This window comes from Vicugna pacos, chromosome 1 (genome assembly GCF_048564905.1).
Source record: "Vicugna pacos chromosome 1, VicPac4, whole genome shotgun sequence".
Classification (NCBI taxonomy): Eukaryota; Metazoa; Chordata; class Mammalia; order Artiodactyla; family Camelidae; genus Vicugna; species Vicugna pacos.
This window is the reverse complement of record NC_132987.1, coordinates 115,549,017-115,572,893: the sequence shown is the minus strand read 5'-3', so window position 1 is coordinate 115,572,893 and position 23,877 is coordinate 115,549,017. Positions and strand designations below refer to the sequence as shown.

Sequence of the window (23,877 nt, the reverse complement as noted above, 5' to 3'; positions counted from 1 at the left end):
TCCCTTTTTTCTTTCCTTTCTCCTCCTCACTCAAAATCTAACTTCACTTGAGCCATATGCTGACCTGGGTCAGCACCAGATCAGGACAGTTTCTCACACTTTCAAGTGGCAGGTATATATAAACGTTCATGGAGCTGGAAAGCCTGCTTGTTCAAGGCTCCCATTTTGTAGGTGAAGAAACTGAGACTGGCACAAAGTAAGAGACTGGCCCTAGGCCACCTGGCAAGTAACAAACTGAGGCATCCTTCCTAGGGCTCCTCTATTGTTATAAGATCAGCTGAGTCTTACTGCATTCAAACATATGGGTTTGTGTTGACTGCATGCGTGAATCCAGTCATCCATTCAGTCGTGTCCCCAGCAACTTGAAAACTTAACCTTTGCTATTGGGATCAAGTGAATGATCACTCAGCCATCATTCTATTCCATCGCTTGGGGAGAATATATATCCACCATTCCATCATTTGGAGAGAGAGATTCCTTTTTTTCATTCATGTCTTTACTCCAAGCATCCAAGAGTGAGTTGCCTACCTAGAAATCAGATATTTCAACCAGTTTCAGGGAGTTTCCATTGCCAGTCCTGTTACCCAGCATGGTCCACATTTAACATTTAACTTGGGCCCACTCACCATCCCACCAGCTCACAAAGGATCACCCATTCATTTTGTCAAACTGACCTACAGTTAATCCCAACCCTCCTCCCCTGTCTAGCAGTTCAAGAAACAGTGAAACTGACTCACCGAGTTATCTTTGAACATGAATATTGTACAAGGAAAAGAGTTATATTTTCCTATTTCATAATTGTCTCAGTGAGAGAATAAAGATAAATTATAAACACAAAGAATAAAATCAAGTGCTCGCTTTGGGGAGGAGGGTTCACTGTGGAAGGACATGTGGGAAATGAGGAACGAGAGCCCTGGGTATTCATTCAGACATTCATTCGTTTATTTTTTCCTCAACTTAGAAAACGAGTTTTGTTTCAAATTCACAGTGGTGGAAATGGTTTTAAATATGCTAATTAAAATGCCTACAGTAAAGCAGACTTTAAAAGCAATGTTTTCCTTTTCAAAATTTAAATATAGCTGATTTACAATGTTGTGTTAGTTTCAGGTGTACAGCAAAGTGATTGAATTATTATATATAAATATATATATACACATATATATATATATATACACACACACACATATATATATTCTTTTTCAGATTCTTTTCCATTGTAGGTTATTACAAGATATTGAGCATAGTACCCTGTGCCATACAGCAGGTCCTTGTTATTTATCTATTTTTACTTACAGTAGTGTGTATATGCCAATCCCAAATTCTTAACTTATTCCTCCCAGTATAAAAGCAATGTTTTTAATAGACTCCACTTCTATCATCTGTCAGAACACTTTACTGTTGTGACTTTCCCCAATTAGGGGACTCAAAACCATGGCGAAGTGTGTAAATGCACTTCCTTGTTCCTCAAGTGCAGTAGACACTGAGACGCCCCATGACACTTGGGTACTTTCCCATGGCGCTTGGACAGGGTATCACTCAGAGAGGAGACTAGTTTCATGCACAGCAAGTGGTTTCTCAGCCTCTTACTTAAAACATGCCATCTGTTTATGGCTAATGGAGCCACAGAGATTGTGGGGAAGATCCAGGCCCCTTCGAGGGTCCACACATCCGCCCCTTGACCTGTATATCCACCCCACAAGATGAAGGAGCAGAAACCAGGGATGCTTGCCCTAAAGAGATGCTTGGACCTTTGAAGATTCCCAGCAGCCCCTGGGGAACCAATGTGGTGAGGTAGGGCCTATGGTTTCTGTTACAGACCGGGCCGCCTATTTCTTCTTTGTTGTTTTTTCTGAGGACTGGAGTGGAAGAAAGAGAGGTGGGCCCGCTCCATGACTTAGGCCAGGAGCTGCTCACCGTTGATTTGAACTCATTATTTTAACTGGAAGATTGCTAGCAAATTGACATGTTGAGTGGTCTTTTGGAGAAACCTATCTGCTATATTTCAAAATAAACCTGTTTATAGGAGTTGCTATTTGGGAATGGGTATCACTCAACCAATCTGCAATTCTGTTGGAAAATCATGACTGGGTAAAAATAAACTTACTGTTCTAATCTGTGTCGTCTATATGAAATTTCATAGAAAACAAGTTTGTTGGAAAAGAAGGGGTCAGAAGATGCTTTGATAGTATTCTTCCAGAGCTCAAAGGAACCAAAGCATCTTGTACAGGCTGCAACACGGGCAGCTGGTAAAGGTTAAGTGGAAATGAACTATGCATGAGGTGGACTTCTGGCTCATCCGTGGTGGTGCCAATGCATCTGTGGCAATGACAGTGGTCAGCAGGCCTTTGCAATTTAGTTGTTTTCGCTGGGTATGTGTGTCCTTATGACTCCAAGTCAATCAGTGATGCCGTAATAAAACTCTGAACTTTGCTTCAGCTTGCAGGGAAAATATGAGTCAAGAAAGATGCATTACTTAATGGCCTTCACTAATAGCAAGTTAAAAACAGGACTCACTTGAGCACAAGCAGAATAGTAGCAAAGTTGCTCTTCAGCGTGAACTGTGTTTTGAGTGGTTGCCCTTGAGCTGCACTGTCTAACACAGCAGCCACCAGCCACAGGTGACACAGGAGGACTTGAAACGTGGCTAGACTGAACTGAGATGCACTCTGAACATAAAATGCACAGAGGAATTTGAAAACTTACTAAAAAAAGGAAAAAGAATGTCAAATAGCTCATTAACAGTGTTTATATTGATTATGTGTTGAAATGAAAATGTTTCGAATATACTGAGTTAAATAAACTATAGTATTAAAATAAATTTCACCCATTTCTCTTTGCCATTTTAATGTGGCTTCTAGAAAAATTTATATTACATATATGGTGCATATTACATTTCTAGTGGACAGCGCTGCTCTAGAATTAGAAAGAATGTCCACATGGTTTAAAGGCAACTTGTCAAGAACTGGTAAAGAAATCTGACTGATAATAGCATAATATGAACCATCTTGCAAGGTGTTTTAGCTTGCTGGTTATGACTGGGCACTCCAGGTACAAACTGCTTGGGTTCAGATTGGGCCAATTACTGAATCTCAGTTTCTTCATCTGTAAAGTGAAGGGAATAATTATGGACTGTTTGCTGCTGGAGGGTTAAGTGGAATAATGCATGGAAAGCCCGTAGTGTGAGGGCTGACAGACGATGCGCTGATAGAAAGGATCTTCTGTTACCATGGGTGTCTTACAACTCAGGCTGCTAACAAAATACCATAGGCTAGTAGCTTACATAACAGACATTTCTCACAGTTCTGGCAGCTGGAAGTCCATGATCAGGATGCCAGCATGGTTAGGGTCTGGTGAGAGTCCTCTTCCTGGCTTGTAGTTGGCTGCCTTCTTGCTGTGTGCTCACATGACAAGGCAAGAGAGGGGGGAAAAAAAAGGCTCCAGTCTTTTCTTACAAGGGCGCTAATTCCATCATGAGAACCCCACCCACATGACCTCATCTCAACCCAATGACCTCCTAAAGGCCTCACCTCCTAATGCCAGCACATTAGGGCTTAGGGCTTCAGCATACGAGTATGGGGTTGGGCACAAATAATCAGTCCATCACAATAGTTTTAAAAGTCCAATCAGAGATAGCTTGCATGTCAATTTGCATTTTGCAATGTTATTTATAAAACCCTTTCAGACCCTGCGGTCTTATGTGGGCTGGGCACAATTTTCACTGGATACTAAGCAGCTGGCCTTCCCAGTTCAAAGTGGGGTCCTTGAACCAGCAGCAGCAGCATCGTGGGGAGCTTGTGGGAAACGCTGGACCCCCAGCCCCACCCCAAACCTACTGAATCAGAATCTGCACTTAGCCAGATCCCCGGGGACTTCAGACACATTGTTGATGCCGTTTTGTCTAGGAGTTGAAGAGGGGGAGCCTCACTGGCCAGGTGTTCAAAATCTAGTGTTTTTGTGTTTGTGTGGAGGTAAGGGTGAATCAGAAGAGAATGAAACAATTAAACAATTGCCTTAACGGGGGGGTCATTAAAAGACACCCTTTCTCCCCAGTGATTCAGAACCAACTGTGAGGGAGATGGAGAAATTGAGCAGACAGAGATCAAAAAATCGGCTTCATCGCTGATAGGACTTTTGAGAACAGTGACTTAGGTGTGTGGCTTCCTACCACTTAACCCCAGAAATGGAGAGACGTACTTATTAGCACATAGACAGTGTCTCCCCAAAACAGTAAGAGGAGAGGAAGTCCTGCTTGGTCTGCTAGCTTTCTGTTGCTACCAAACTAGCAAATTACCACAAACCCAGCAGCTTACACAACACTCGTTCCTCCTGGTTTTTTTCCACCAGCACCTATAATTCTGTCCTGTACACCCCAAGCTCATTCCTGACACCGTCTACCTCCAAACCCACCCTCTCCTGGTCTTTCTGCTACTACTGGCACCTGGGCCGGGCATGGGGCTAACTCCTCCCCCTCCCTCCCCTCAGTCCCCCTTTTCGGCTCCATTATTTCCACCTTAAGGCTCATGAGTCCGTGCCTGGCCGGGCAGCAGCCCTCCAGCTCTGCCTCTTTGCCTTCCACTCACTTCTCCAGCTCGGACAGATGGAGTGTCCTAAAATATGTATTCATTGTGTTATTTCTCAGATTTCAAGGCTCTGAAATCCTCATGTTGAAGTTCCGATTTCTTCAGGTTTTGTCAGATGCCTCTGACACGTCTGTGTTCACGTCCACTGGCCTTGTGTCATTTGCGAGCCGCCACCCTCATCCCGGCAACCTGGGACTGTGCTGGAACCGACATGCGGGTCATCCCTTCATCCATGCCTTTCTCATGCTGACCCTTTTGCCTGGAGTGGACCCCCCCACCCCCGTCCCCTAACCCCAAGCCCTGCCTCCTGCCCTCCCAACCGCCTGGTGCCAATCTACACCACTTCTAAGGGTCAAATCAAATGTCATCTCTACTAGGAAAGAAGTCTTTCCAGAGCCCACCAGGTGGTGTAGACCCCTGTGCCTTGTCCCACCCCCTCCCTGGACCCTGCACATCTGTCCCTCAGTGGCCATGATACTCCCTTGTTCTTATTGCCCAAACGGGCTGGCCCTGCTCCTCAAACTTCGGAGATGGCCAGAAATAACCACAGGATATGAATCCTAAATATTCGAGATTTGCAGGGTGAAGAATTTCAGGGCTATTTTCTGACAGAGACCTTGAGACAGGGGAGGATAAAAGTGAAAGATGAGATCAGAGTTCAATTTTTCAGAAGGTGACAAAGGACAGCCATGAAAATACATAGTTGTGGTCAAAAAGAAACAGAGCTCATTATGTGTGTAGAACCTGTGTGTGTGCATGTGTGTGTGTGTGTATGCATAGAGATCAAGAATGAACAACCCTGGGTAGGTTTCTTAACTTCTCCAAGTGTGAGGTTCCTGATCTGAGAAAAAAAAAAAAAAAAGGAGGAATTTTTGGGCAAAGTATCTAAAAGCATGTTGGCCTCTCCTCTCCTACAGTTCAGGGACTAGTACCTTTAACACCTCCTTGGGCAAATCATTTCAAATCTCTACAGGTGTAACTTCACCTCCAGAGACCCACCCGCTCCTCCCCCTAATGTTATGTGCTATGTCCTCGAAGCTACTGACACAGGACAGACTAAGAACGCTTTCAACAGACCACGCGCACACCTTTCCAAATCCACTCACTTCTGCCTTTCATTTTTAGGTTAAAAAAAAAATCTTGGCTTTTTTCTCAGAGTCACTGAAATATTAGGTGTGTAGACAAAACACGTGCCCTTCCACTCTGCTTCTCCTATTTCTCGGTCTCAGACATGGAAAGGCTTTTTGGGGTCTCGAGAAAGGATTTCCAGGGCGGTTGTTTCTGTTGGGTCTCTTTAGTATAAACTCAGCTGTCTGGTCAATCTTACTGTTATGGATTCCCTCACCCCCTCATACCTATTAAAACTAAACTTACTAACTTCAGGGTACATTTATTTATTTATTTTGCCTTATCATTCATAAAGAGTGCAAATGAGTCTTTATCTGCTCTGTTTTGTTTTGTTTTTTTTTTAATCTTTATGGAGTCACTTTATCAACTTGTAAACCACAATCTTGTTTTTTTTTTGTTTATTTGTTTTTAGGATGCTCCTTTGAGACTATACATATTTAATTTCCTTCATTTTTCATCGCAGGCCATCCTTCAGAACTCATTATTATGTTAGTTGCCCTTTTTGCTTTGGCAAAAATTTAAGACCAGGGAGCTGAAAATCTTGTTCTCCTGCCTATTTAAACAGTGTCTGGAAATCTGAAATAATTACCTCCTTTCTTAGTTTTAAGGGTTTCATTTAAGCTATATTATACTAATATTGTGCAGTGGAGTTGGAGGCTCTAGGTTTGCAGGATCTGAAATGCTCAAGTCCTAAGGCTTTGAAAAGTGCTAATTCCTTCCTGTTAATCATTCAGTGCTGACCATTATCAGTATACAAGGCTGATGGAATAATTTCAGATTCAGAGCATTACGGGTACATATTCAAGGGAAAGAGAAACAGCTTCATACGACTTTGCTTAGTGGATTTACCTGTAACTTTACCTACAACTGCACGTGCAGCAGTATATAGTAAGGGATTCATATTGGAAATTATCATATGACAACTATTTTCATTGATTGATATCATCTGTTATTTTGAGAATGAAAGCTTTCAATATAAATAATCTGCCTTCCTCGCAAAGGGAAAGAAAGGAAATCAAACAAGGAGGGAATATTTCTAAAATGTCCTATCTTTGGAAGTAAATGATCATAATGTTTATCTACTAATTTGTTTCTTTAAGAAACTGTATTCCAAATTATTTTTATCACTTTAAAAACTATTCATATTCTTACTTTTTGCACTTAGCTTCTACTGTATTACGGATGTTTTCATGTTTTTGTATTAAATTAGGGTTTGGTTTGAATTTCACCTTGAATCCATCCCTACACTCTCCAAATGTATTTTTAATGTTCACTAAATAAATCACATTTGCATCACCTCTAGAGCTTAAAAGAGGTGATTCGATGAAAGATAAAGATTCAGTATTAACTAGCAATGGAGAACATTGGTTGAGGGTACATAATACCATATGCATATGTAACAGTTCATTTTTTATATGATGATTTACTGTTTTAAGCTATTTTTGTGCCAGAGCTGGACAATATACTATAAAAATCTGCAGTGCTAAAAACTGTGAGAGGCAACAAGCTACAAAAAAGGGGGGGGGATTTAATTTTATACTTGCATTTCTTGCAATTATAATTAATCAACTACAGTAAATGTGGTGTTTGCTGTCAGTACATTCATACAATTATTTTTATTTTCCTATTTTCTACTCTTCCAGAATGTATGCATGGAATGAATTCATCTAGAGACGTTCACAGTATGTTAGATTCCAAATTACATTTTTAATAAAATATGCACATTCACATATGCATATATATGACATTTTATCTATGTATCACTATAAATAACAATATAAATTAACCAATAATCAAGGCTTTTTTTTTTTGCTGATTCAAAAATACTTAAAAGCTGTTTTCCCTATTGTAAATGTCAAACATATAAAACATTCCAATGAAACCTTAAATGATACCCTTGGTTCTACAGCGTTTACCACAGGTGCATTCTGCTGTTATTAAATGACTCTATATGACTGAAAAAAACAGAGCTTGGCTTCTATGTATTATAACCTAGTTTATTACTTTTGCTATAGCAGTGCTAATGCAAAATTTTTATGAGACTACTAAAATGTTTGCTAAGCATCCCTAATTTTAAAAAGATGAATTTAAAATTTTTCTCAGTTTGCTACTTGTGAACTGCACAACTTACTTATGAAATTACAGTGAAATAGTCACACATCAGCCAAAGCATCTCATGAAATCATTCACATGAAGGAAGGAGGTGGTGGACGAACTAAGGAATCTCATCCCCAGAGTAATTAGGTTACCAAAGTGAAATAATCTCAAAGCCACTGAGGGTGGAGGAATGTTTAATTAAATTTCAATGTTGAAAAGTGGCCGGTGTGCATTGCTGGTTATTTGTTATTTGTACATACATTAACATGTTATTCTTCATCAAAATTGTTCTCTTTCCCTGTGATATTAGTACCAACCACAGCACTTTGGTCCAGAACCACTAGCAAAATGCATTCTCTAATTTTTATTTTCATTAAAATGTTCACTGAAAATAGAAATAATTATTTTAGAAATATGACATTTTTAGAAATATATTACGGAGGGGGATTTTAAGAAAATGGTTGAGATTCCTATTTTATTTTTGACATAGTTTCAAAACAGTAAAAATGTAAAATACTTAGATATTTTCTGGGACCCTCTCCATAGTTCTATATTTATCGAAAGTTGTAGAAAAAATGTCAATAAGCTGTTATTGTTTTCCAGTGAAATTGTTCTGTTTTTCTTCCAAATGCTACTTTTTAAATTCACTGTAAAAACGTTACATTTCATTCCTATTCTGAGTCTTTTTGAAATATCCCCCATGCAGCAAATTTGGATGAATCGAATCTGTCAGACAGCGTCCGCTCAACATATTGCTTCATTGCATTTTTTGTATTTTATTATGACAAAAGTAAAATTTAGTATAATTCCAAGGGAACACTAGGAGTACATGTAGGAATGTTTCCTTTCCTTTCAGAGGCAGAGGAAGGGAAATTCTATATTGCCGCTTAAATGAGGGCTCTGGGTGGAAATGAATTCATCTCTTACATGACGTTACTGAATTCTATAAGCTCCATAAAAAGCCCTCCAGACTAAGGGGTTCCTAGTACCCCTTAGTTGAGCCCCATGCTCCCTGCTTTCCATTCATTTTACTTCCGCGATAAGATGAGGAAGTGTTTTTGTTTGTTTCTGGTATTCAAATGTGCACCGCACAACACGTTATAGCCGGCGCAGGGAAGGTCCCGGGATCCCCAAATGCCGGGCGGCCAGGTTCAGAATAAATAAGCAAAAGTTTTCCTTGCTATGATCGTCCCTGTCGGAGCTGGAACTCAGGATTTACTGCTTGAGACTCTTAGCTGAGCAGCGCCCACGGTGCTGCCCTTGAAAGGCTCAACTTGCTGCATCTATCTCTGTACCTCTTCTCTTACTAAGGAAACTTGATCTCGGCCGGGAGACGGCTGCGCGGGCTGCTCCCCGCAGCCCCTTGCAGGGTTTAGGGTTTCAGGCAAAGGGCTGGCCGAAGCCCCAGAGGAGCCTTCTCTGACCTTCCTGAGCGGCCGATTACGTTTTACTCGGACCGCTGTACCCCTTGTCAGAACCCATTTTTGCCTCCGCCACACTCCCGAGTCCCGCCCCCCCGCCTTTGTTGGGGGGGTCCTCTGGGGATGCGCTTGGAGGCGGCCCCCAGGAGCGTTTGGTCCGCTCTTAGGGAAATGCACTTGAACCGAAGCAGGAAGGTTTCGCTCGGCCCGAACTCTCCTCTAGAGCGGGCAGCGTCGCGCCCTGTGCGGAGAGACGGTGACCCTGGGCAGGAGGGCGGCAGACGAGGAGGTTTGGTGACTGCGCAGTATTTGGAATTGCTCGGCCAAGGTGGACAGAGGACGTCTCGGGTCTTTACACCTGAACTAGGGCTTCTTCAAAATCACTTTTAAAGAAAAAAACAAAGTTTTCTGAGACCCCTAGACCCATCTTTTTTTAATGCAGCTGGATGCTGGGAGTTTCCGAGTGTCCCGGGTTTTCCGGAGAGAGAGGAGGGGACCGGCCCATCTGGGGAAAAGCGGTGCAGGCTGGAGGGAGCCTTGGCCACAGGCCCGGCGATGGCGCCCGGGACGCCTGCAGCACCGACTGCCTGCGGAGGGCGACGGCGGTGTCCGGGTAAAGCGAGTTCGGGAAGAGACCCAGACGCGCGCCGGTCGGGACAGCCTGAATAGTAGGGGTGGGACGCGGCCGCGCAGGCTGGTTCGGGTGGCAGTTTCCTGTCGTTTCTTCTACTGAAGTTCTTACAAAAGAGACCCGAGGGCCACAAGGCCGGTAGAGCCCCGCGCCGTCGGGGGCGTTCCCGGACGCCGCGGGAGGAGAGCGAGGGCGGCTGCTGCCCCCTGGCGTCCGCCGGGAACGTGCGATCCGCCGCGCCTCCCGGCCGCTCCGCGCAGCCAGCCTGGACCTCTGGGTCTGGGGCAAGGGAAGCCGCCAGGGCACCCGGAAAGGCCTCCGCGGCTGGTCCGCCAAGGCCCCCGCCTCCGTCAGACTCCAGCGACGGAACCCGAGCAGAGTCTGGAGCGGCTGTGGCAGCCTAGCATCCCAGCGGCTAGTCTGCAGGGGAACAGAGGCGGGGAGGGGGAAGGGCCCGGGGGGGGGGGCAAGGGACCCTCTGCCCCTGGGAGTCGAAGTTGAGGGCGCCGAGCGAGAGGTAGTGGGTGAGCGCCCTTCCCCGGGGAGGGGCCCGGTGGGCTCCGTGCGTAGGTGGGAAGCCCCGCGGCTAGGCGGAGGCGGGGCCCCTCTAAGCTCCGCGAAAATGCCCGCGGCGCCGCGGGGACGAGAGCAGGGGGAAGTTCCCGCCCGAGCGCGGAGCCGGGGTGGGTTCCGCAACCCCCGCGGCCGGCGCGCGGGGGCGGGGAGAGGAGCCGGGGCCGTTTCCGGGGAGCCAGAGGTGGGTGCAGGGCGCGGGCGGCCTGGGCCTAGCGGGGAAGCCGACGCTCCGAGGATGGAAGCGAGTGGAACGGATGCTTTCAACTTTCTTTCCAGTCGCTAGTTCTTCGGGGGTCTTTTCTGACTACGAAACTCCTCTGCTTGCCGCTAAACTCACTCCGCCTGAGTGAGGCGCGCTGCGTAATTAAGCCGCAGCCCAGCCACGGCGAAAAACACCAATTAAAGAAAACAAACCAAGAGAGAAAACTAAAAACAAAAACCATGTTGTGGAGACCGACAACCGTCTGCCCTCACTAAATGAATCAGCGCCACTTCACCGCAGTTGCCCACCCGGCCGTGGGGGCGCACTGAGCGGCTCTGTGGCCGCGCCCTCGGCCCTCCCACCCCCTCGCGGTCGAATCGCACCCACGCAGGGGAAACAGGCTCGGCCGTGGGCAGCCGCGCAGGGCCTGGGGCCGCCCGGGCGCCCGGCCCCAGGAGCCTCGCGGCGGCCGCCGCATCTCCATGGCTCTCCCGGCAGGTCTCCGGACCCAGGCGGCTCTGGGCGTAGCGCGCGGCCTGAGTCCACCCCCGGCTGGCCGGCCTCCTCTTCTCCACTTCTTGGGTCTCGGGACCGCGGGCGCGCCCTGCAGTCCTGAGTCCGCGGCGGAGCAACACTGCATGTCTGCAAAGCCGCAGGGCAGCGGTTCGCACCGGGGTGGGGCCCCGGGAGAGCATGTGAGCGTGTGCGTGGATGTGCGTGGATGCGGATGCGCGGGGAGCGCCGGTGGCTGCGGCGGCGGTAGACTCTCCACCCCGGCTGCGTACAGTAGCGCGCGGCGGCGGCGGGGGCGCGCAGGCCAATTCCAGGAGCCCGCGGCCGCGAGCCGCGCCCTGGCTGATACCGGAAAGGCCTGTGATTGGCCGGCGGCCGCCCCTATGCAAACGAGCTGAGGAATTCCTCGGGCCGGGCTTACAGTAAAAGCACGTTCATTTCCAGGCACTCTCATTCATAGAGCCAGCGGGCGCAGGCGGGACGGGCGCCCCGCGGCCGGACCCAGCCAGGGCACCACGCTGCCCGGCCTCGCGCCGGCAGGCACCTCTTCCCGGGGCTCCTGGGAACGCCAGAAGAAAGTCAGTCTTTGCTGTTTCTCCTTAATCTGCGTTGGAGCTTCGATTTTGTTTGTTTCTTTCTTTCTTCTGAATGAACTGGTTTATTGGCCGGATTGTTCAACTTCTTTCCTGGCTGTGAACTTTTCCCCGGCTGTTTCCTTTGACAACTGCTGGAGAAAGTGCGTGTGGTGAAGTTGCGTGTGCGTGGCAGTGTTATGCGTGCTTGTGTAACTCGAGCCGCCCGGTCTGTTTCGATCTGCGCTGCGGAGCCTCCTCGCAAGGCCCGCTCCACCTGCTGCGGTTACGCGGTGATCGTGGGTATTAGCGCGTCCGGGCGGTTAACCGGCGGCGCTGAGGCGACGTTGGAGGAAGATCGTCTTGCTACTGCCCAAGTCGGGGCTGACTCACCCAGTCGATGTAGACAGCGGCTGGCTTCCGAAGAGTGCGTGCCTGCGTGCGTGTGACTCGGCTGCTTCTCAACTCCCACCAAACCACAGGATCAGCCACAAACTTAACCAACATCCCCAAGCCCGAGTTCTCAGATGTGGAGAGCTGAACTCTGAGTGTCATCGACTTGGACTTTTTTTTTTTTAAGATTAGCTTCTTTTTGAAAAGCTGGATTTTATGAACTGAGCATTTTGCCAGAATTTGAGAGAACATGACAAGTGCTTCTAGCCCAGCCCTTCTCCAACTACTGAAGCTGATTTTCAAGGCTACTTAAAAAAAAAATCCTGCAGCTAACATTAATGGGTTTCTGTTGTTTAAATTCTCTACAGATTGTATTGTAAATATTTTATGAAGTAGAGCATATGTATGTGCATATATATATACACACACACACATATATATATATATGCGCATACATTAGAAACAAGACCTTTGGAAGTCTCAGTTCTTGCTTTTGAGGACCGAAGCCAGTTTTGCATGATAAAAAGTGGCGCTGTATTTGGAAGATACTCGTGTATTTTGTGTTGTTGAGACTTCAGACAAAACTCATCTGGAAAAAAACTGACAAGGCAATTAACTACTGGAACTTCCAAATTATGTGTTTGCCGGTCCTTTTGCTCGCTGCCTAAATATTTTAGGAAGTATATGGGAATTTTGCCTCCGGGAACTTTTTTTAACAACCAAAGACTGAACTTAAAACTCTCAAAGCAAGATCCAGAAGAAGATAGTCTCCCTTGGCACTTGACTTTGGATTCTGGTCGCCCACTTTTCAAAGCACTAAGCGGTCGGTTGCTAAAAGCCCTGCCCGGGTCTGAGGCACTTAGGCCCGAACTAGAACTTTCCATCCCCTTCCTCCCCCCAACCACCCCGCAGCAATAAAGGCCCCTGAACTTGTATGTTGGTATCCCGGGAGCTGCTTGCTGAAGATCCGCGCCCCTGTCGCCGTCTGGTAGGAGCTGTTTGCAGGGCCCTAACTCAATCGGCTTGTTGTGATGCGTATCCCCGTAGATGCCAGCACGAGCCGCCGCTTCACGCCGCCTTCCACCGCGCTGAGCCCGGGCAAGATGAGCGAGGCGCTGCCGCTGGGCGCCCCGGACGCCGGCGCCGCCCTGGCCGGCAAGCTGAGGAGCGGCGACCGCAGCATGGTGGAGGTGCTGGCCGACCACCCGGGCGAGCTGGTGCGCACCGACAGCCCCAACTTCCTCTGCTCTGTGCTGCCCACGCACTGGCGCTGCAACAAGACCCTGCCCATCGCTTTCAAGGTACTCGGCCCGGACGGAGCGGGTGGCGGGAGGACGGGCAGAGGCCGGTCGAGGCCGGGGCGATCGGGGAGGGCAGCGGCCAGGCAGGCGGGGCCGGGTTCCAGAAAGGGGCTGGCGCTGAGGCCCGTGGTCCATCCCTCTGCGCTTAGGAGACAGGATGCTGCGTTGCCGTGGCGACCCTCAGGGGGCCCAACTCAGCCCCGCCGCGGTTGTCTCCCGGGATGGCTGAAAATAATCAGGTTGCCCCCCTAAAGACGTCCGCTGAGGGCCGGTTGGCTCTCCCTGGCAGCTTTGAACCAAAGTAGGAAAAGTTACAACCCAGTAGGAACAAGCCCGTCTCCTGCCATGCTTCCCTTCCCACCTCTGGCTTGACACCCAAACCATCTGAGGGAGGCGTCAGGAAATAAAAGATACTTTTATACCTTCGGGTCAGTGAAAATAAACTGACAAGGAAAACTGTCAGGGCTTCCCACTTCCACCCCATCTGTAACTGCCCTTTAGGAATTATCAAGTCCAAAGTCCACGGCGGGTGTAGTTTGAGTTTGCAAAAGTTTTCTGAAGTTCTCTCGAGCTTCTAGCCTGCTCCTGCCAGAAGCCGCAAGTAGCGAATCCTGTTTCTTTTCCTGGAACTCTCCTGAACGTTATCGCCCGCCGGTTCACCTAGATTAAGCCCGGGGCGGCGAAAGGAGGCAAGGCTGTGCCTTCCGAGAGCCGAGGGTCCAATCTGCCCGCTTTGATGTTTGAGGAGGGGGCGGCATGGACTGGGAGATTTCAACTGAGCAGCTCTCCCAGGCACTTTTCACCCCTAATCTTCCCCTAGATTTGAGCTGTCTTTAAAAACCTTGGCCTTCAACGGGGATATATAAACAACCCCGGGCGTTTTTTAAACAGCCACCCCACCACCCTGGCAGCAGACAGTAGACATTGGCAGCGGGGATTCAGTTCTTCTATCTTGAGTGGGTTTAAGAAGGGGCAACTTTTTAATACAATCAGTACAGTCATTTCCTCTTCATTTAAAGGGCTAAGGCAGGCAGGTGGGGTCGGGGAGCTGTAAAGATCAGCTACTCTTTTTATTCACAAAAAAAAAATCCGGTTAAACGTTGTTCCTTTTAAGGGGAGATGAATGTAACATAAACTTTTTATGGTTCCGAGCCTGGGCTGGAGCCTGGGCTGGATCTTGAGCTGGTTACAATGCATGATGTTCACTTTTTTTAAAAAAGTAGTGTTGAAGTTCTTTATTTTTAAGCTCCACACACCTTCCAAACTTAGATTATGCTTTCTAAAACAACCAAAAATGTGTAATTGGCCGTCTGTAGACTTGCTCGGTTTTCTGAAAGCAAGAGTTTTGGAGGGGGGGATGGAAATAAAGATAAGATTGAACAGCCGCTGGACTCTTTCCTGGCCCTTCCTCCTGCTCTGTAGATTTGGGTTGGGAGTCCATTTCAATTTTAAATCACCCTAATCCCTTTACATAAACAGACTCAGCGGGCAGACCTCCTCAGCTCTCCCTCGGTCCTGGGACCTGACAGGGATGGGCCCGGGGTCACTCTGAGATAAGCGCAGAGGGGAGGAGACGGCTGATAGTCCACCTAAGGGTCCTTTAGAACCGGGTGCTCAGACACACAGAGGAAGTGAGTTCTCAGGGATCCGTGGCTTCCTTTGGGGTAAATAGGAGTCTCTTCTGAATCTGTCCTCTGCTAGGGAACCCACACCGCAAACACTGAGTGATTAATAAAGAATCTTCAGGAGTTAAAGCGATAGCATTTGTCAAGCCACCACATGAAAGTCTATCTCCTTCTAAAAGAATGAAAAAAGTCATATAAGTTGCTTTCATGAGCCATCGGGGATTTCCTTTTAGGGGCAATCTTAATGATAGAGGTGTCCTTTTAAAAATGACTTTTGACAATTTACTTTTTTTGAAAAAAATATCTGTCTTACTGAGTGATAGCTTCTAGGTTAAAGATCAAGGTGTAGAGATCTTGAAAAAAAGTTTAAGGGGGTCTTGAGAACATTTAGGGCAGAGGCAAGGACAGCAGGGGAAATCAGATCACTCAGTTAATAATCTGTCACCACTCCCATCCCAACAAGAGGGGGCTCATTCTAAAGGAGCCCTGCCCCTGGAATAACAGAAGGAGCAGAGAAAATTTCCCGGCAGGGAACCAGCGCAGAGATGAGGATAAAGCAAGCTAAACTTGACTCAAGTGTCTGTATCGGCTGGATTCTCTGTGCGTTCCTGACTCCACTCTGTACTCATCCCTCACCAACCACCTCTCAAGCAGTTTCTATAGAAATTTTTACTTGAAAATTTGGATTTTAAATAAGTCTCAGACAATCTCTTTCAGAAGTTAATCAGTAAAGAATGATTATCTTCCCTGGAATGAGGAGCAAGCTAATGAGAAAGTCATCAGATATTGATGAAGAGAATTGAAATGATTCTTTAGGAGTCTTCTGAAATTCTACGTGTAAACCCCCTGCCTTAATCTTTGAAACTAAAGGGAGATTTAAAGTTAGGAGTTTTCTTTAATCATCCTAATTGCTTATTCTGGACCCCAAAAGGCGTCCGTCCTTCTCCCATGAAACATCTTTTATCTTTTAGCTTATGGAGGAATCCATATTTGACTACTGAAAAAAATCTTCAATTTGCTACTTGTTACCTATTATTTACAGAAGCAGTCAAAAAAGCTGTTTGGATGACTTAGGATATATTTTGTAATACTGTAATATTAAAGTTTATTTAGGCCCTGGTACATCAGAGTCCGAAGGCATAAACATGCCTTCAGCAAGTTCAGAGGCCTTGGACGCTGATACTAATATTATTTTCTTAAGAAAGAAAGAAAGAAGTAGCATTACTGTCGGCAAGATCGTGGTGCCGAGCTATGCATTAAATGTCATCTCAGCTGAATTCTAAGTTCCACTCCACAGCTTTCTTTAAAACACTGGAAAATTAAGGGATTTGAAATAAATGAATTGTGACTGTAATTTCAGCCTAATTAGAGTTGGTTTAAAATGCCAGTTTGAACTGTGAATACGCTAACCAAGAGCAGTATGAGGGTTCTGTAACATAGAGGAGGGTTGATATTTTGCCCAACTTCCTGATACTTTAAAAACAGAGAAGTAAAAAAAAAAGAGAGAGAGAGAGAGAGATCCTTTGGCCAGCAAGTCCCTTCTTGTCTGTTTGGTCTGTGTTAAAATGTAAATGTTTGTGTTTCTTTACCTATTGTTTATAGCTTTTTCATTACTCCCTTTGCTTTTTTCTGTTTGAAGTTAGATTTTTTTTAATTCTCTTTATATTGCCTATCAATGATAAAATCTGTATCAAATTAGCAGAGATGTTAGTTTTAAATTTAAAAAAAGTTTTTCCTAGTCTAAGAATGCTTGCTAATAATTAGATGATATATTTTATTAATATAATTTCCCTGGATTTAGTATTTCCCCCTTCCCTCTACCATTAAAAGAAATCCCTCTGAGATCAATAAAAGGCCGAGTAAATGATCTTTGAGCCCCAAAATAGCTTTGATTCCTGCTGCATTTTTTTAAAAAGGGAAAAGAAGGAGTTAAAGGCCTAATTTTTTTTTTAGTCTTAAATTCCAACATCAACAAGCCTTTCTTATTTAGCCACCACGATCATTTTACTCTATATTTATTTCTGTTTGATGACGGTCTCATGAATTTGCCATATTACTGATGAGGGTAGTTTTGGAAAGATGAACGAGGCACAGGCATGGACCACTATGAGTGGAGCCAGTAGGAGGAAGGTGATTTAGAATACATTTTGGTAGTTATAAAACAAGATTTATTTATTTTAACCTATTTACAGATTCTGTTCCCACAATGAGTTATTCAGCTGGAAAACCATGCAGTTGATTCAGTCCCTGTACACTTACTGAATGTTGAATTAAAATAGAGACGCCAGGTCATCACAGGGAGATGAGGATGAGGAAGTAAAAATATGTGTTCAAGGAGGACATTTCAACATTGTGAGTTAATTTTACAGAGGGAAGTGAAATCAGTGGAAAAAAAGAGGAGGGGGATTTTTAAGAGACTGAAAAGAGCAGAATAAAGCAAGTACTTTTTATGGAAATAGAAAAAAAATGGTAACAATCATTAAATAACTGATCAAGGAGATTTATTTCAATTATGTTTTTGAAACAAAAGGGAATTGCCATATTACTGCTCTTAATTAAACAGCAACACACATACTTCTAATGGATCTAAATACCTAATTAGAGGGTGCCTGGGGACTAAACAGCTTTGTTTGTAAATCTCCTTTATAGAAAAGATGTACAACATTTGGATGGAAAGGATTAGAAAGAAAGATAAAAGTGCAAGTTGGATAAAATTAGATGAGGAACTTGCCTGCCTATTGCTGTGAGAATTGATTCCCCTGATGCAGTCTTGGGGTCGGAAGTAGGGCCACCCTTATGGGTTCGTTTTCCCCGTCCTATTTCTTTGAATCCAAGAGCTGAAGCTCATAGGGAATAAAAACAATAGATGATCATCTGGATGACAAGGAGAAAGGGTAATGATTAAGCAGGCAGTGAAGATGGGAATTTAGAGAAACATGGCTTTGCTCTCATACAAGGGAGTCTGTGGCAGCCTTGTTTACAGACAGGAAAAGAGGACTGAAATATAGGTATTACCACCACCCCCAAAATGTAGTAATTATTAGGTAAAAATGAGGAGGTGGGAAACAGTGGCAGGAATAATCACTGTAGAATGCTTTATTATCACAACTCAAAAAGCAAACTTAAAAAAAAAAACTTGTATAATTGGAATGATTAGCACACATTTCACTACTGAGAGAGTACCAGAAGGGAAGTCGGAAGTGATAGGAACAAATACAACTTGAGGGCATTTTGATTTGAAATTCTGTGACCACTTGTACAAAATAGAAACAATGGAAGTATAGCTAATGATAAATTTTTAGACCAAGAAAATAGTTTTTGGAAAGGTCAAATGACCAAGAAGTGGGATCCTACAGTACGAAGCACCTTTGTGCCATGCACTTTAGAGCACTTTACCTTGAAATGGCTGTTCTTTTTTATTACCTAAGTATCAAAAATATTTTTTTTTACTAGTTTACTTGAATAGCCCTGATAGGAAATCTATTCCTGTTCAGTTCCATTGAAGGAATTCTTCTTCAAGGTCATCTGGGCTTGGAGAACAGACACCTTGTCATCTATCTGGTCCTAGTTAACACAACCCTGTGACTCACAGATATAAAAATGCTATGGAGTTCCACTCCTGAATTCAGAGGAGGACACAAAAATGAGCACCCCTCTTCTCTGAGGTCTGTTGACTTCGTAATTAGTGTTAAGCAAAGGGTATATTTCTGTTTTTCTTTTTTCCTTGCATACCAGAATTCACTGCTAGTGAAAATTAAGATAATAAAAGAAAGTAGAAGAAGGCATCAAGGATGAACTGACGGCAGAGGGGCAGTTTAAATCATTCAAGAATCTTCAACAGTTCAGTGGTGGCAATCGAATTTCATTTTAGCAGAAATAAGTTTAAACCCTGAAAAGATAAAGTTGGCCCTGTTCGGCCTGTCAGTGGATGTCTGGATGAGTAAAAGATGGGTTAGGTTACAAACTTCCAAAAAACAAGATGTTCTGTTTCTCAAATATGCAGAATTAGGAAGAGATGATCATATTCATGAGAAGGCAGAGCTTTTCAAAGTTCTTGTTATGCATCTTATTCCAACTGTGCCCTGTGACCTTACACAGCTTCATGAGGTGAATGTTTTATGACTTGAACATTTATATTTAGTTTTGCATAGTGGAATTTAAAGTGAATCTTCCCATTAATAACTTGGCTGTTGTTTTGTTTAACTTACGACTGCTGTTCCTTTGAAAACTCAAAAGCATCATGTCATATATATTGAGTTTTAGAATAATGACTACGCAAATGGCATGAAAGTTTCTAACCTGCCTGGTGTCTGCATCTGTCCCTTGACTGGTGTTTAGGTGGTGGCTCTGGGGGACGTTCCAGATGGCACTCTGGTCACTGTGATGGCAGGCAATGATGAAAACTACTCAGCCGAACTGAGAAATGCAACAGCAGCCATGAAAAACCAAGTTGCAAGATTCAATGACCTCAGGTTTGTCGGTCGGAGTGGAAGAGGTATGTATCTGTCAAAACTGAACTGAAGCACAGAATATTTACATGGCAACCAAGGCAGATGTCAAAACATCTAGAAGTTTCTATGATGGGATTTCCTAGAAATACAGTCATTTCTTCCTGTTATTATTGCTACATCAAACTTTTAAAAAATATTTATTTCAATTTAACATTTTTAACAGAATCTCACTTTACGTGATAGCTTTCTATTATTGAACTGGTCTTATTTAAGACCGATTTGGAGCATATAAAACATGGATTATGAATTTCAAGGAAACCTCTCAGATCTTTACTAAAATGTAAAAATATAAAACTTACCATCATGGAAACTAGGAGTATGCATCTGGGGTTCTCTCTTTAATAATTTTCAGAAATCTTTTTACTGGAAGCCTTTAACTTAAGGATCTATGTGCTATCCATGACAAGTGACAGAGTTTCAGATGATCACTTCCAATAATTTTGAAGGATATATGGTATATAGTTACTGAAGCATATTTCAAGTGAGCATTTTTTTAATGATAAAATATGAAGAAATAGTACCATTCTAGTTTGGTGAATTTGATGGCAATGTGACCTTCCTATTATATAAAATTTGGATGTCTTTTTATTATTTGCAGGGAGGGGCTGGGCCCAGTTAATATTTTAGGTACTAATAATATTAAAGACCAGGTTATCCAGAGGAACTGTTTCATCAGTGCAGTTTTATTTTTCCACGCCCATTATCACAATATTAGAGCAGAAAAAGGGATCTTGGCTTGTAATCTCCTCTGGTTTCCAGTTATTTTCAAATATTACATTTTGTATGTATTGTAAGAACCTAAGTCATATTTTATAAATAGCAGTAACTACTGGAAATTTAATTGAAGGAGGTAGGGGAGTTTGCTTGGAAAATCTCATTTTTGTAATATAGTATTGAATAAGCTTAAAAATAAAAGTTATTTTGAGTATAATAAAAAGACGTAGCAAGTACCTAAATAGCAGTAGATGACTCTTGTATTGAAAAAATTAAAGTACAATCAATGGACGTTTAATCATAAGAGTAATCATTACTCTTTATAAGGCATTCAAAAATACAAGAAAATCTGTGTTCTTGGGGAATTCAATTAGTCAAAGAGGAAAGTGGGTAAAGGCATGTTGCTGTTTTTGGCTATTGTTTTTGTGCTATCCTAGCTGTCTGGGGCTTTTCTGAGTAGAATCAATAGGTGGAGAAAATTTAAATACTTGTAACGTGATTAAAAATATATGTTCATAGCACTATGTTAATAATAGGGTAATGCAAAGAAAATTATACCCACTTATTGAAAGCATGAATGATGCTATAAGGTATAAAAGCATAAGTCATTATATGGGTTCACTTGTTATATTAAAAGTCTCCACCTTTCACTAAATGGAATTCACATTATGGTTCAGAGATGTGTGTTTAGAAAACATCTTGAAGGCTTCAGATGAGCAGCTGGCAGAGTGGGTGAGAAGCCAATAAAAAACAAAGGCCCGACCTCCTGGTCCGTGCCTCCCAGCCCAGTAATCATAGCAGCTCACTTCCTGTGGATTGCTCCTCTTAGGAGCAGAACGAGTGTCATTTGGTGGCATTTCCAGAGAAAGCAGTATTATCATAGGAGGCATCTATGTGGGTCTACGGGGCAAGTTTCGGTCATGAAAGTTTTGGAAATTCTTTAATGGCCCAAGCCAGCGACATTTTCCCGTAAGGAGTGCAGCAGTGGCCTGGCCATGCCCAGGAGGTTGGTGATGATAAAGAATGCGATTTTGAAAGCAGCATGCTTGCTTTGCTGGCGTCGAGGGCTGGTCTCTCGTCCCTCACTGGCCATTTCTGTTTTGAGTGGGTGACTAAGAGGAGCTTGTGTTTACTTGGGTAGCAGTGAACTGTTTCCCCAAGGTGTGGATTGTTTGCATTTGGCTGCCTGATTCGTGCCAGTATGCCCTTGAGTTTGCATAAAACCCCAAGAGTGAAATAGCTGTAACCAAGGCCAGGCTGTCTTTTGATAACCTGGGATGAAAAAATTAATTGCAACTCTCCATAGATGGACAGTATCTGTTTTGAACGGGCTCTGCTTCCCACACGTGACAATAAGCAATCCGAAGGAGAGGAGCTCGAAGTGCATGTTGGACCCAGTTACAGTTATCGTGATACTGCTGGTCTTGAGTGAATTTTTTTTTTTTTTTGGTTAGTGTTACAAGACAAAATGAGCTGTCAAAAAGCCCAGTTTGACTCTGTCTATTTCTCCCCCTAGTCATAAAATACAACTTGATTTTACTCTTTCAAGTGTAAGTGTCAACATCAAAGACTGCCGGGTTTGGGGTTTTTTGTTTGTGTTTTTTCAGTTTGCTTTCTATTATGAAGACATGAGCAGGTGATGCCCACTCATTTTAACAATTAGCCTTAATCTTCCTCACTGAATCGTGTCTTTTAAAAGTTTCATAACGTTTTATTAAGTGATTTTAAGACTATCCACTATTTTGTTTTCTGTTTTTGAAAACGTGTCTGAGAATATGTCATTGGCATCAACACACCACACGGGGACCGAGGAGGTCCTGGCTACTGGCTCATCTGAACGTCTCAGTGCCAATTTTGCGTTCTGTCCAAAGCCACTGGTCTGAAGGATTCTCCAGGGGACCTGGTGCTTGGTTCCAAATAAAGGGGAGAAAAAGAAACCCCCTTTTCTTTTCCCTGCTGCCAATCCCTGGGGATTGTAAACCTTATAGAAACTGCCAGGGGTTGAACATGGAAGGGTTTTTCTCTGTTCTACAAAACCGATCTGTCTGGCTGCTGGCTCCTGTCCAGGACCACAGCTCCTAACCTCGGGTTCAGCCTGCAACTGGGAAAACCTGCCCATCCGGCTTTTACGGCCTGGCTGACAACACTGGCCCCTAAAAAATACCGGTGAAGACTTCAGCAGTCTGAGCCTTCCTCCTTCCTTTTCTTCCCTTCCCTCCTTCTCTCCCTGACAACTGAAATCTCTCCTTCAGGGGTATCTCGCCCTTGGAATTTTCTCCCTTTGATTCAGTATCTCCATATAAATCCACCAGTCCTTTACAATGGAGGGAGAGATAGCAATTCCCAGGAGAGGAGAGGTGATGCTGAGCACGCTGGTTGTCGTTCGGAACAATTCACACATAAACACGTTCTGGGAGTCTCCCTGACCCCCAGAAAATCAAAGCTCAGGCTCTAGAGGAATTCTCTTTGGTGACGTTAATTGGCAGCAGTTGACATCAGCTTCCATCCGCAGCTGAGGCAGGTGCTACTGACACTTGCAGTTACAAGAAAGTGTTTCGTGGCTGCAGCTGAGAGACGTTGAAGAAGTTGTAGCAGTGAAATCTGTGAGTGCTTCCGTCCCTACTGGAGTACTTAATCAGTTGGAAAGGAATCGATCAATCAGGGAATACGGCTTTAGTTAATTCATTTTAGAACCAAAGAGGAAATCTCCCAGACCGTATCATCTACCACATCGTAAATGGGGGGAAAGAATCCACGGCAAATTTCCTCCTTATTTTTCTAAGATTATGATTTTTAATCTTTTGAGAACATCATAAATAATTCTGAAAACCCTTGGAAACCTTCCCCCAAAGGAAAAAAAAACACCCATGTGCCCTTCAACACAGATTCTTGTACAATTTCAGTTTCCAGGGCTGCTGAAGTTCATTTATGGACCTCTTGGGGACTCCATGGACCCCCAAGCCAAGAATCTGTGACGCTGGAACTTTGCTTTGACCATGGAGGGCCAGCCTAGAGCTGTGCTGCACATTATAGATCACTAGAAAATGAGTAAATAAATGGACAAGTGAGGAAGACATTCTTGTGCCCTATGCTGTTTTGGTTACACCTGCTTTTATGATAGCCAGGACCTGGTTTGTGTAATTAAGAAAGTAGGTTCCATTCAAACTGCTGGTCCAGACCTTCGGAAGGCCATCAGGTGGGTGCGCATATAGTCCCTTGCAAGGGAAAAGGGCCTGTTTTGTCATCCAAGGGGCATCCTCTTCTCTAGTGACTGCCTGGCCCCCTGGCTGCAGACCTGCAGTGCAAATTCCACAAGCAGCCGAGTGAGGCCGCGTGTTCTCCCATCTCTTAGGACTGGGTTTAATTTCTTGGTGGAATTTGTGTTTATGTTGACCTCCCTGGCAACTTTAATCTTGCCTACTTTCAAAATATTTGTACCCTTCCCCATGCTTTTATAAAATGAAATTCCTTCATTACGTTCTTGCTGTGGACGTGTTCCCAGACATAATATTTACCCTGTCCCAATCTGGGTTATTGCTTATTTGTGTAATGTTTGTTACTTAAGGCATTTTCATTCTTAAGGTATTTTATATTATTTGGGGAGCGGTATCGA

At 44.4% G+C, this 23,877-nt stretch overlaps 1 protein-coding gene across 4 annotated transcripts in view; it reads left to right on the top strand.

The window, feature by feature from the left end:
* Positions 1-23,877, top strand: part of RUNX1 (RUNX family transcription factor 1) — a 232,817-nt gene that overhangs the window by 134,778 nt on the left and 74,162 nt on the right. For 2 of the 4 annotated variants that reach the window (XM_072968885.1, XM_072968882.1), the window contains exons 3-4: positions 13,161-13,414; positions 19,378-19,534. In XM_072968885.1, the coding sequence (XP_072824986.1) occupies positions 13,161-13,414; positions 19,378-19,534 (411 nt within the window). Of the gene's footprint in view, positions 1-9,505; positions 9,840-10,500; positions 10,615-13,160; positions 13,415-19,377; positions 19,535-23,877 lie in introns of those variants that run through there. The other 2 variants (XM_072968884.1, XM_072968886.1) reach the window with 2 other exon arrangements.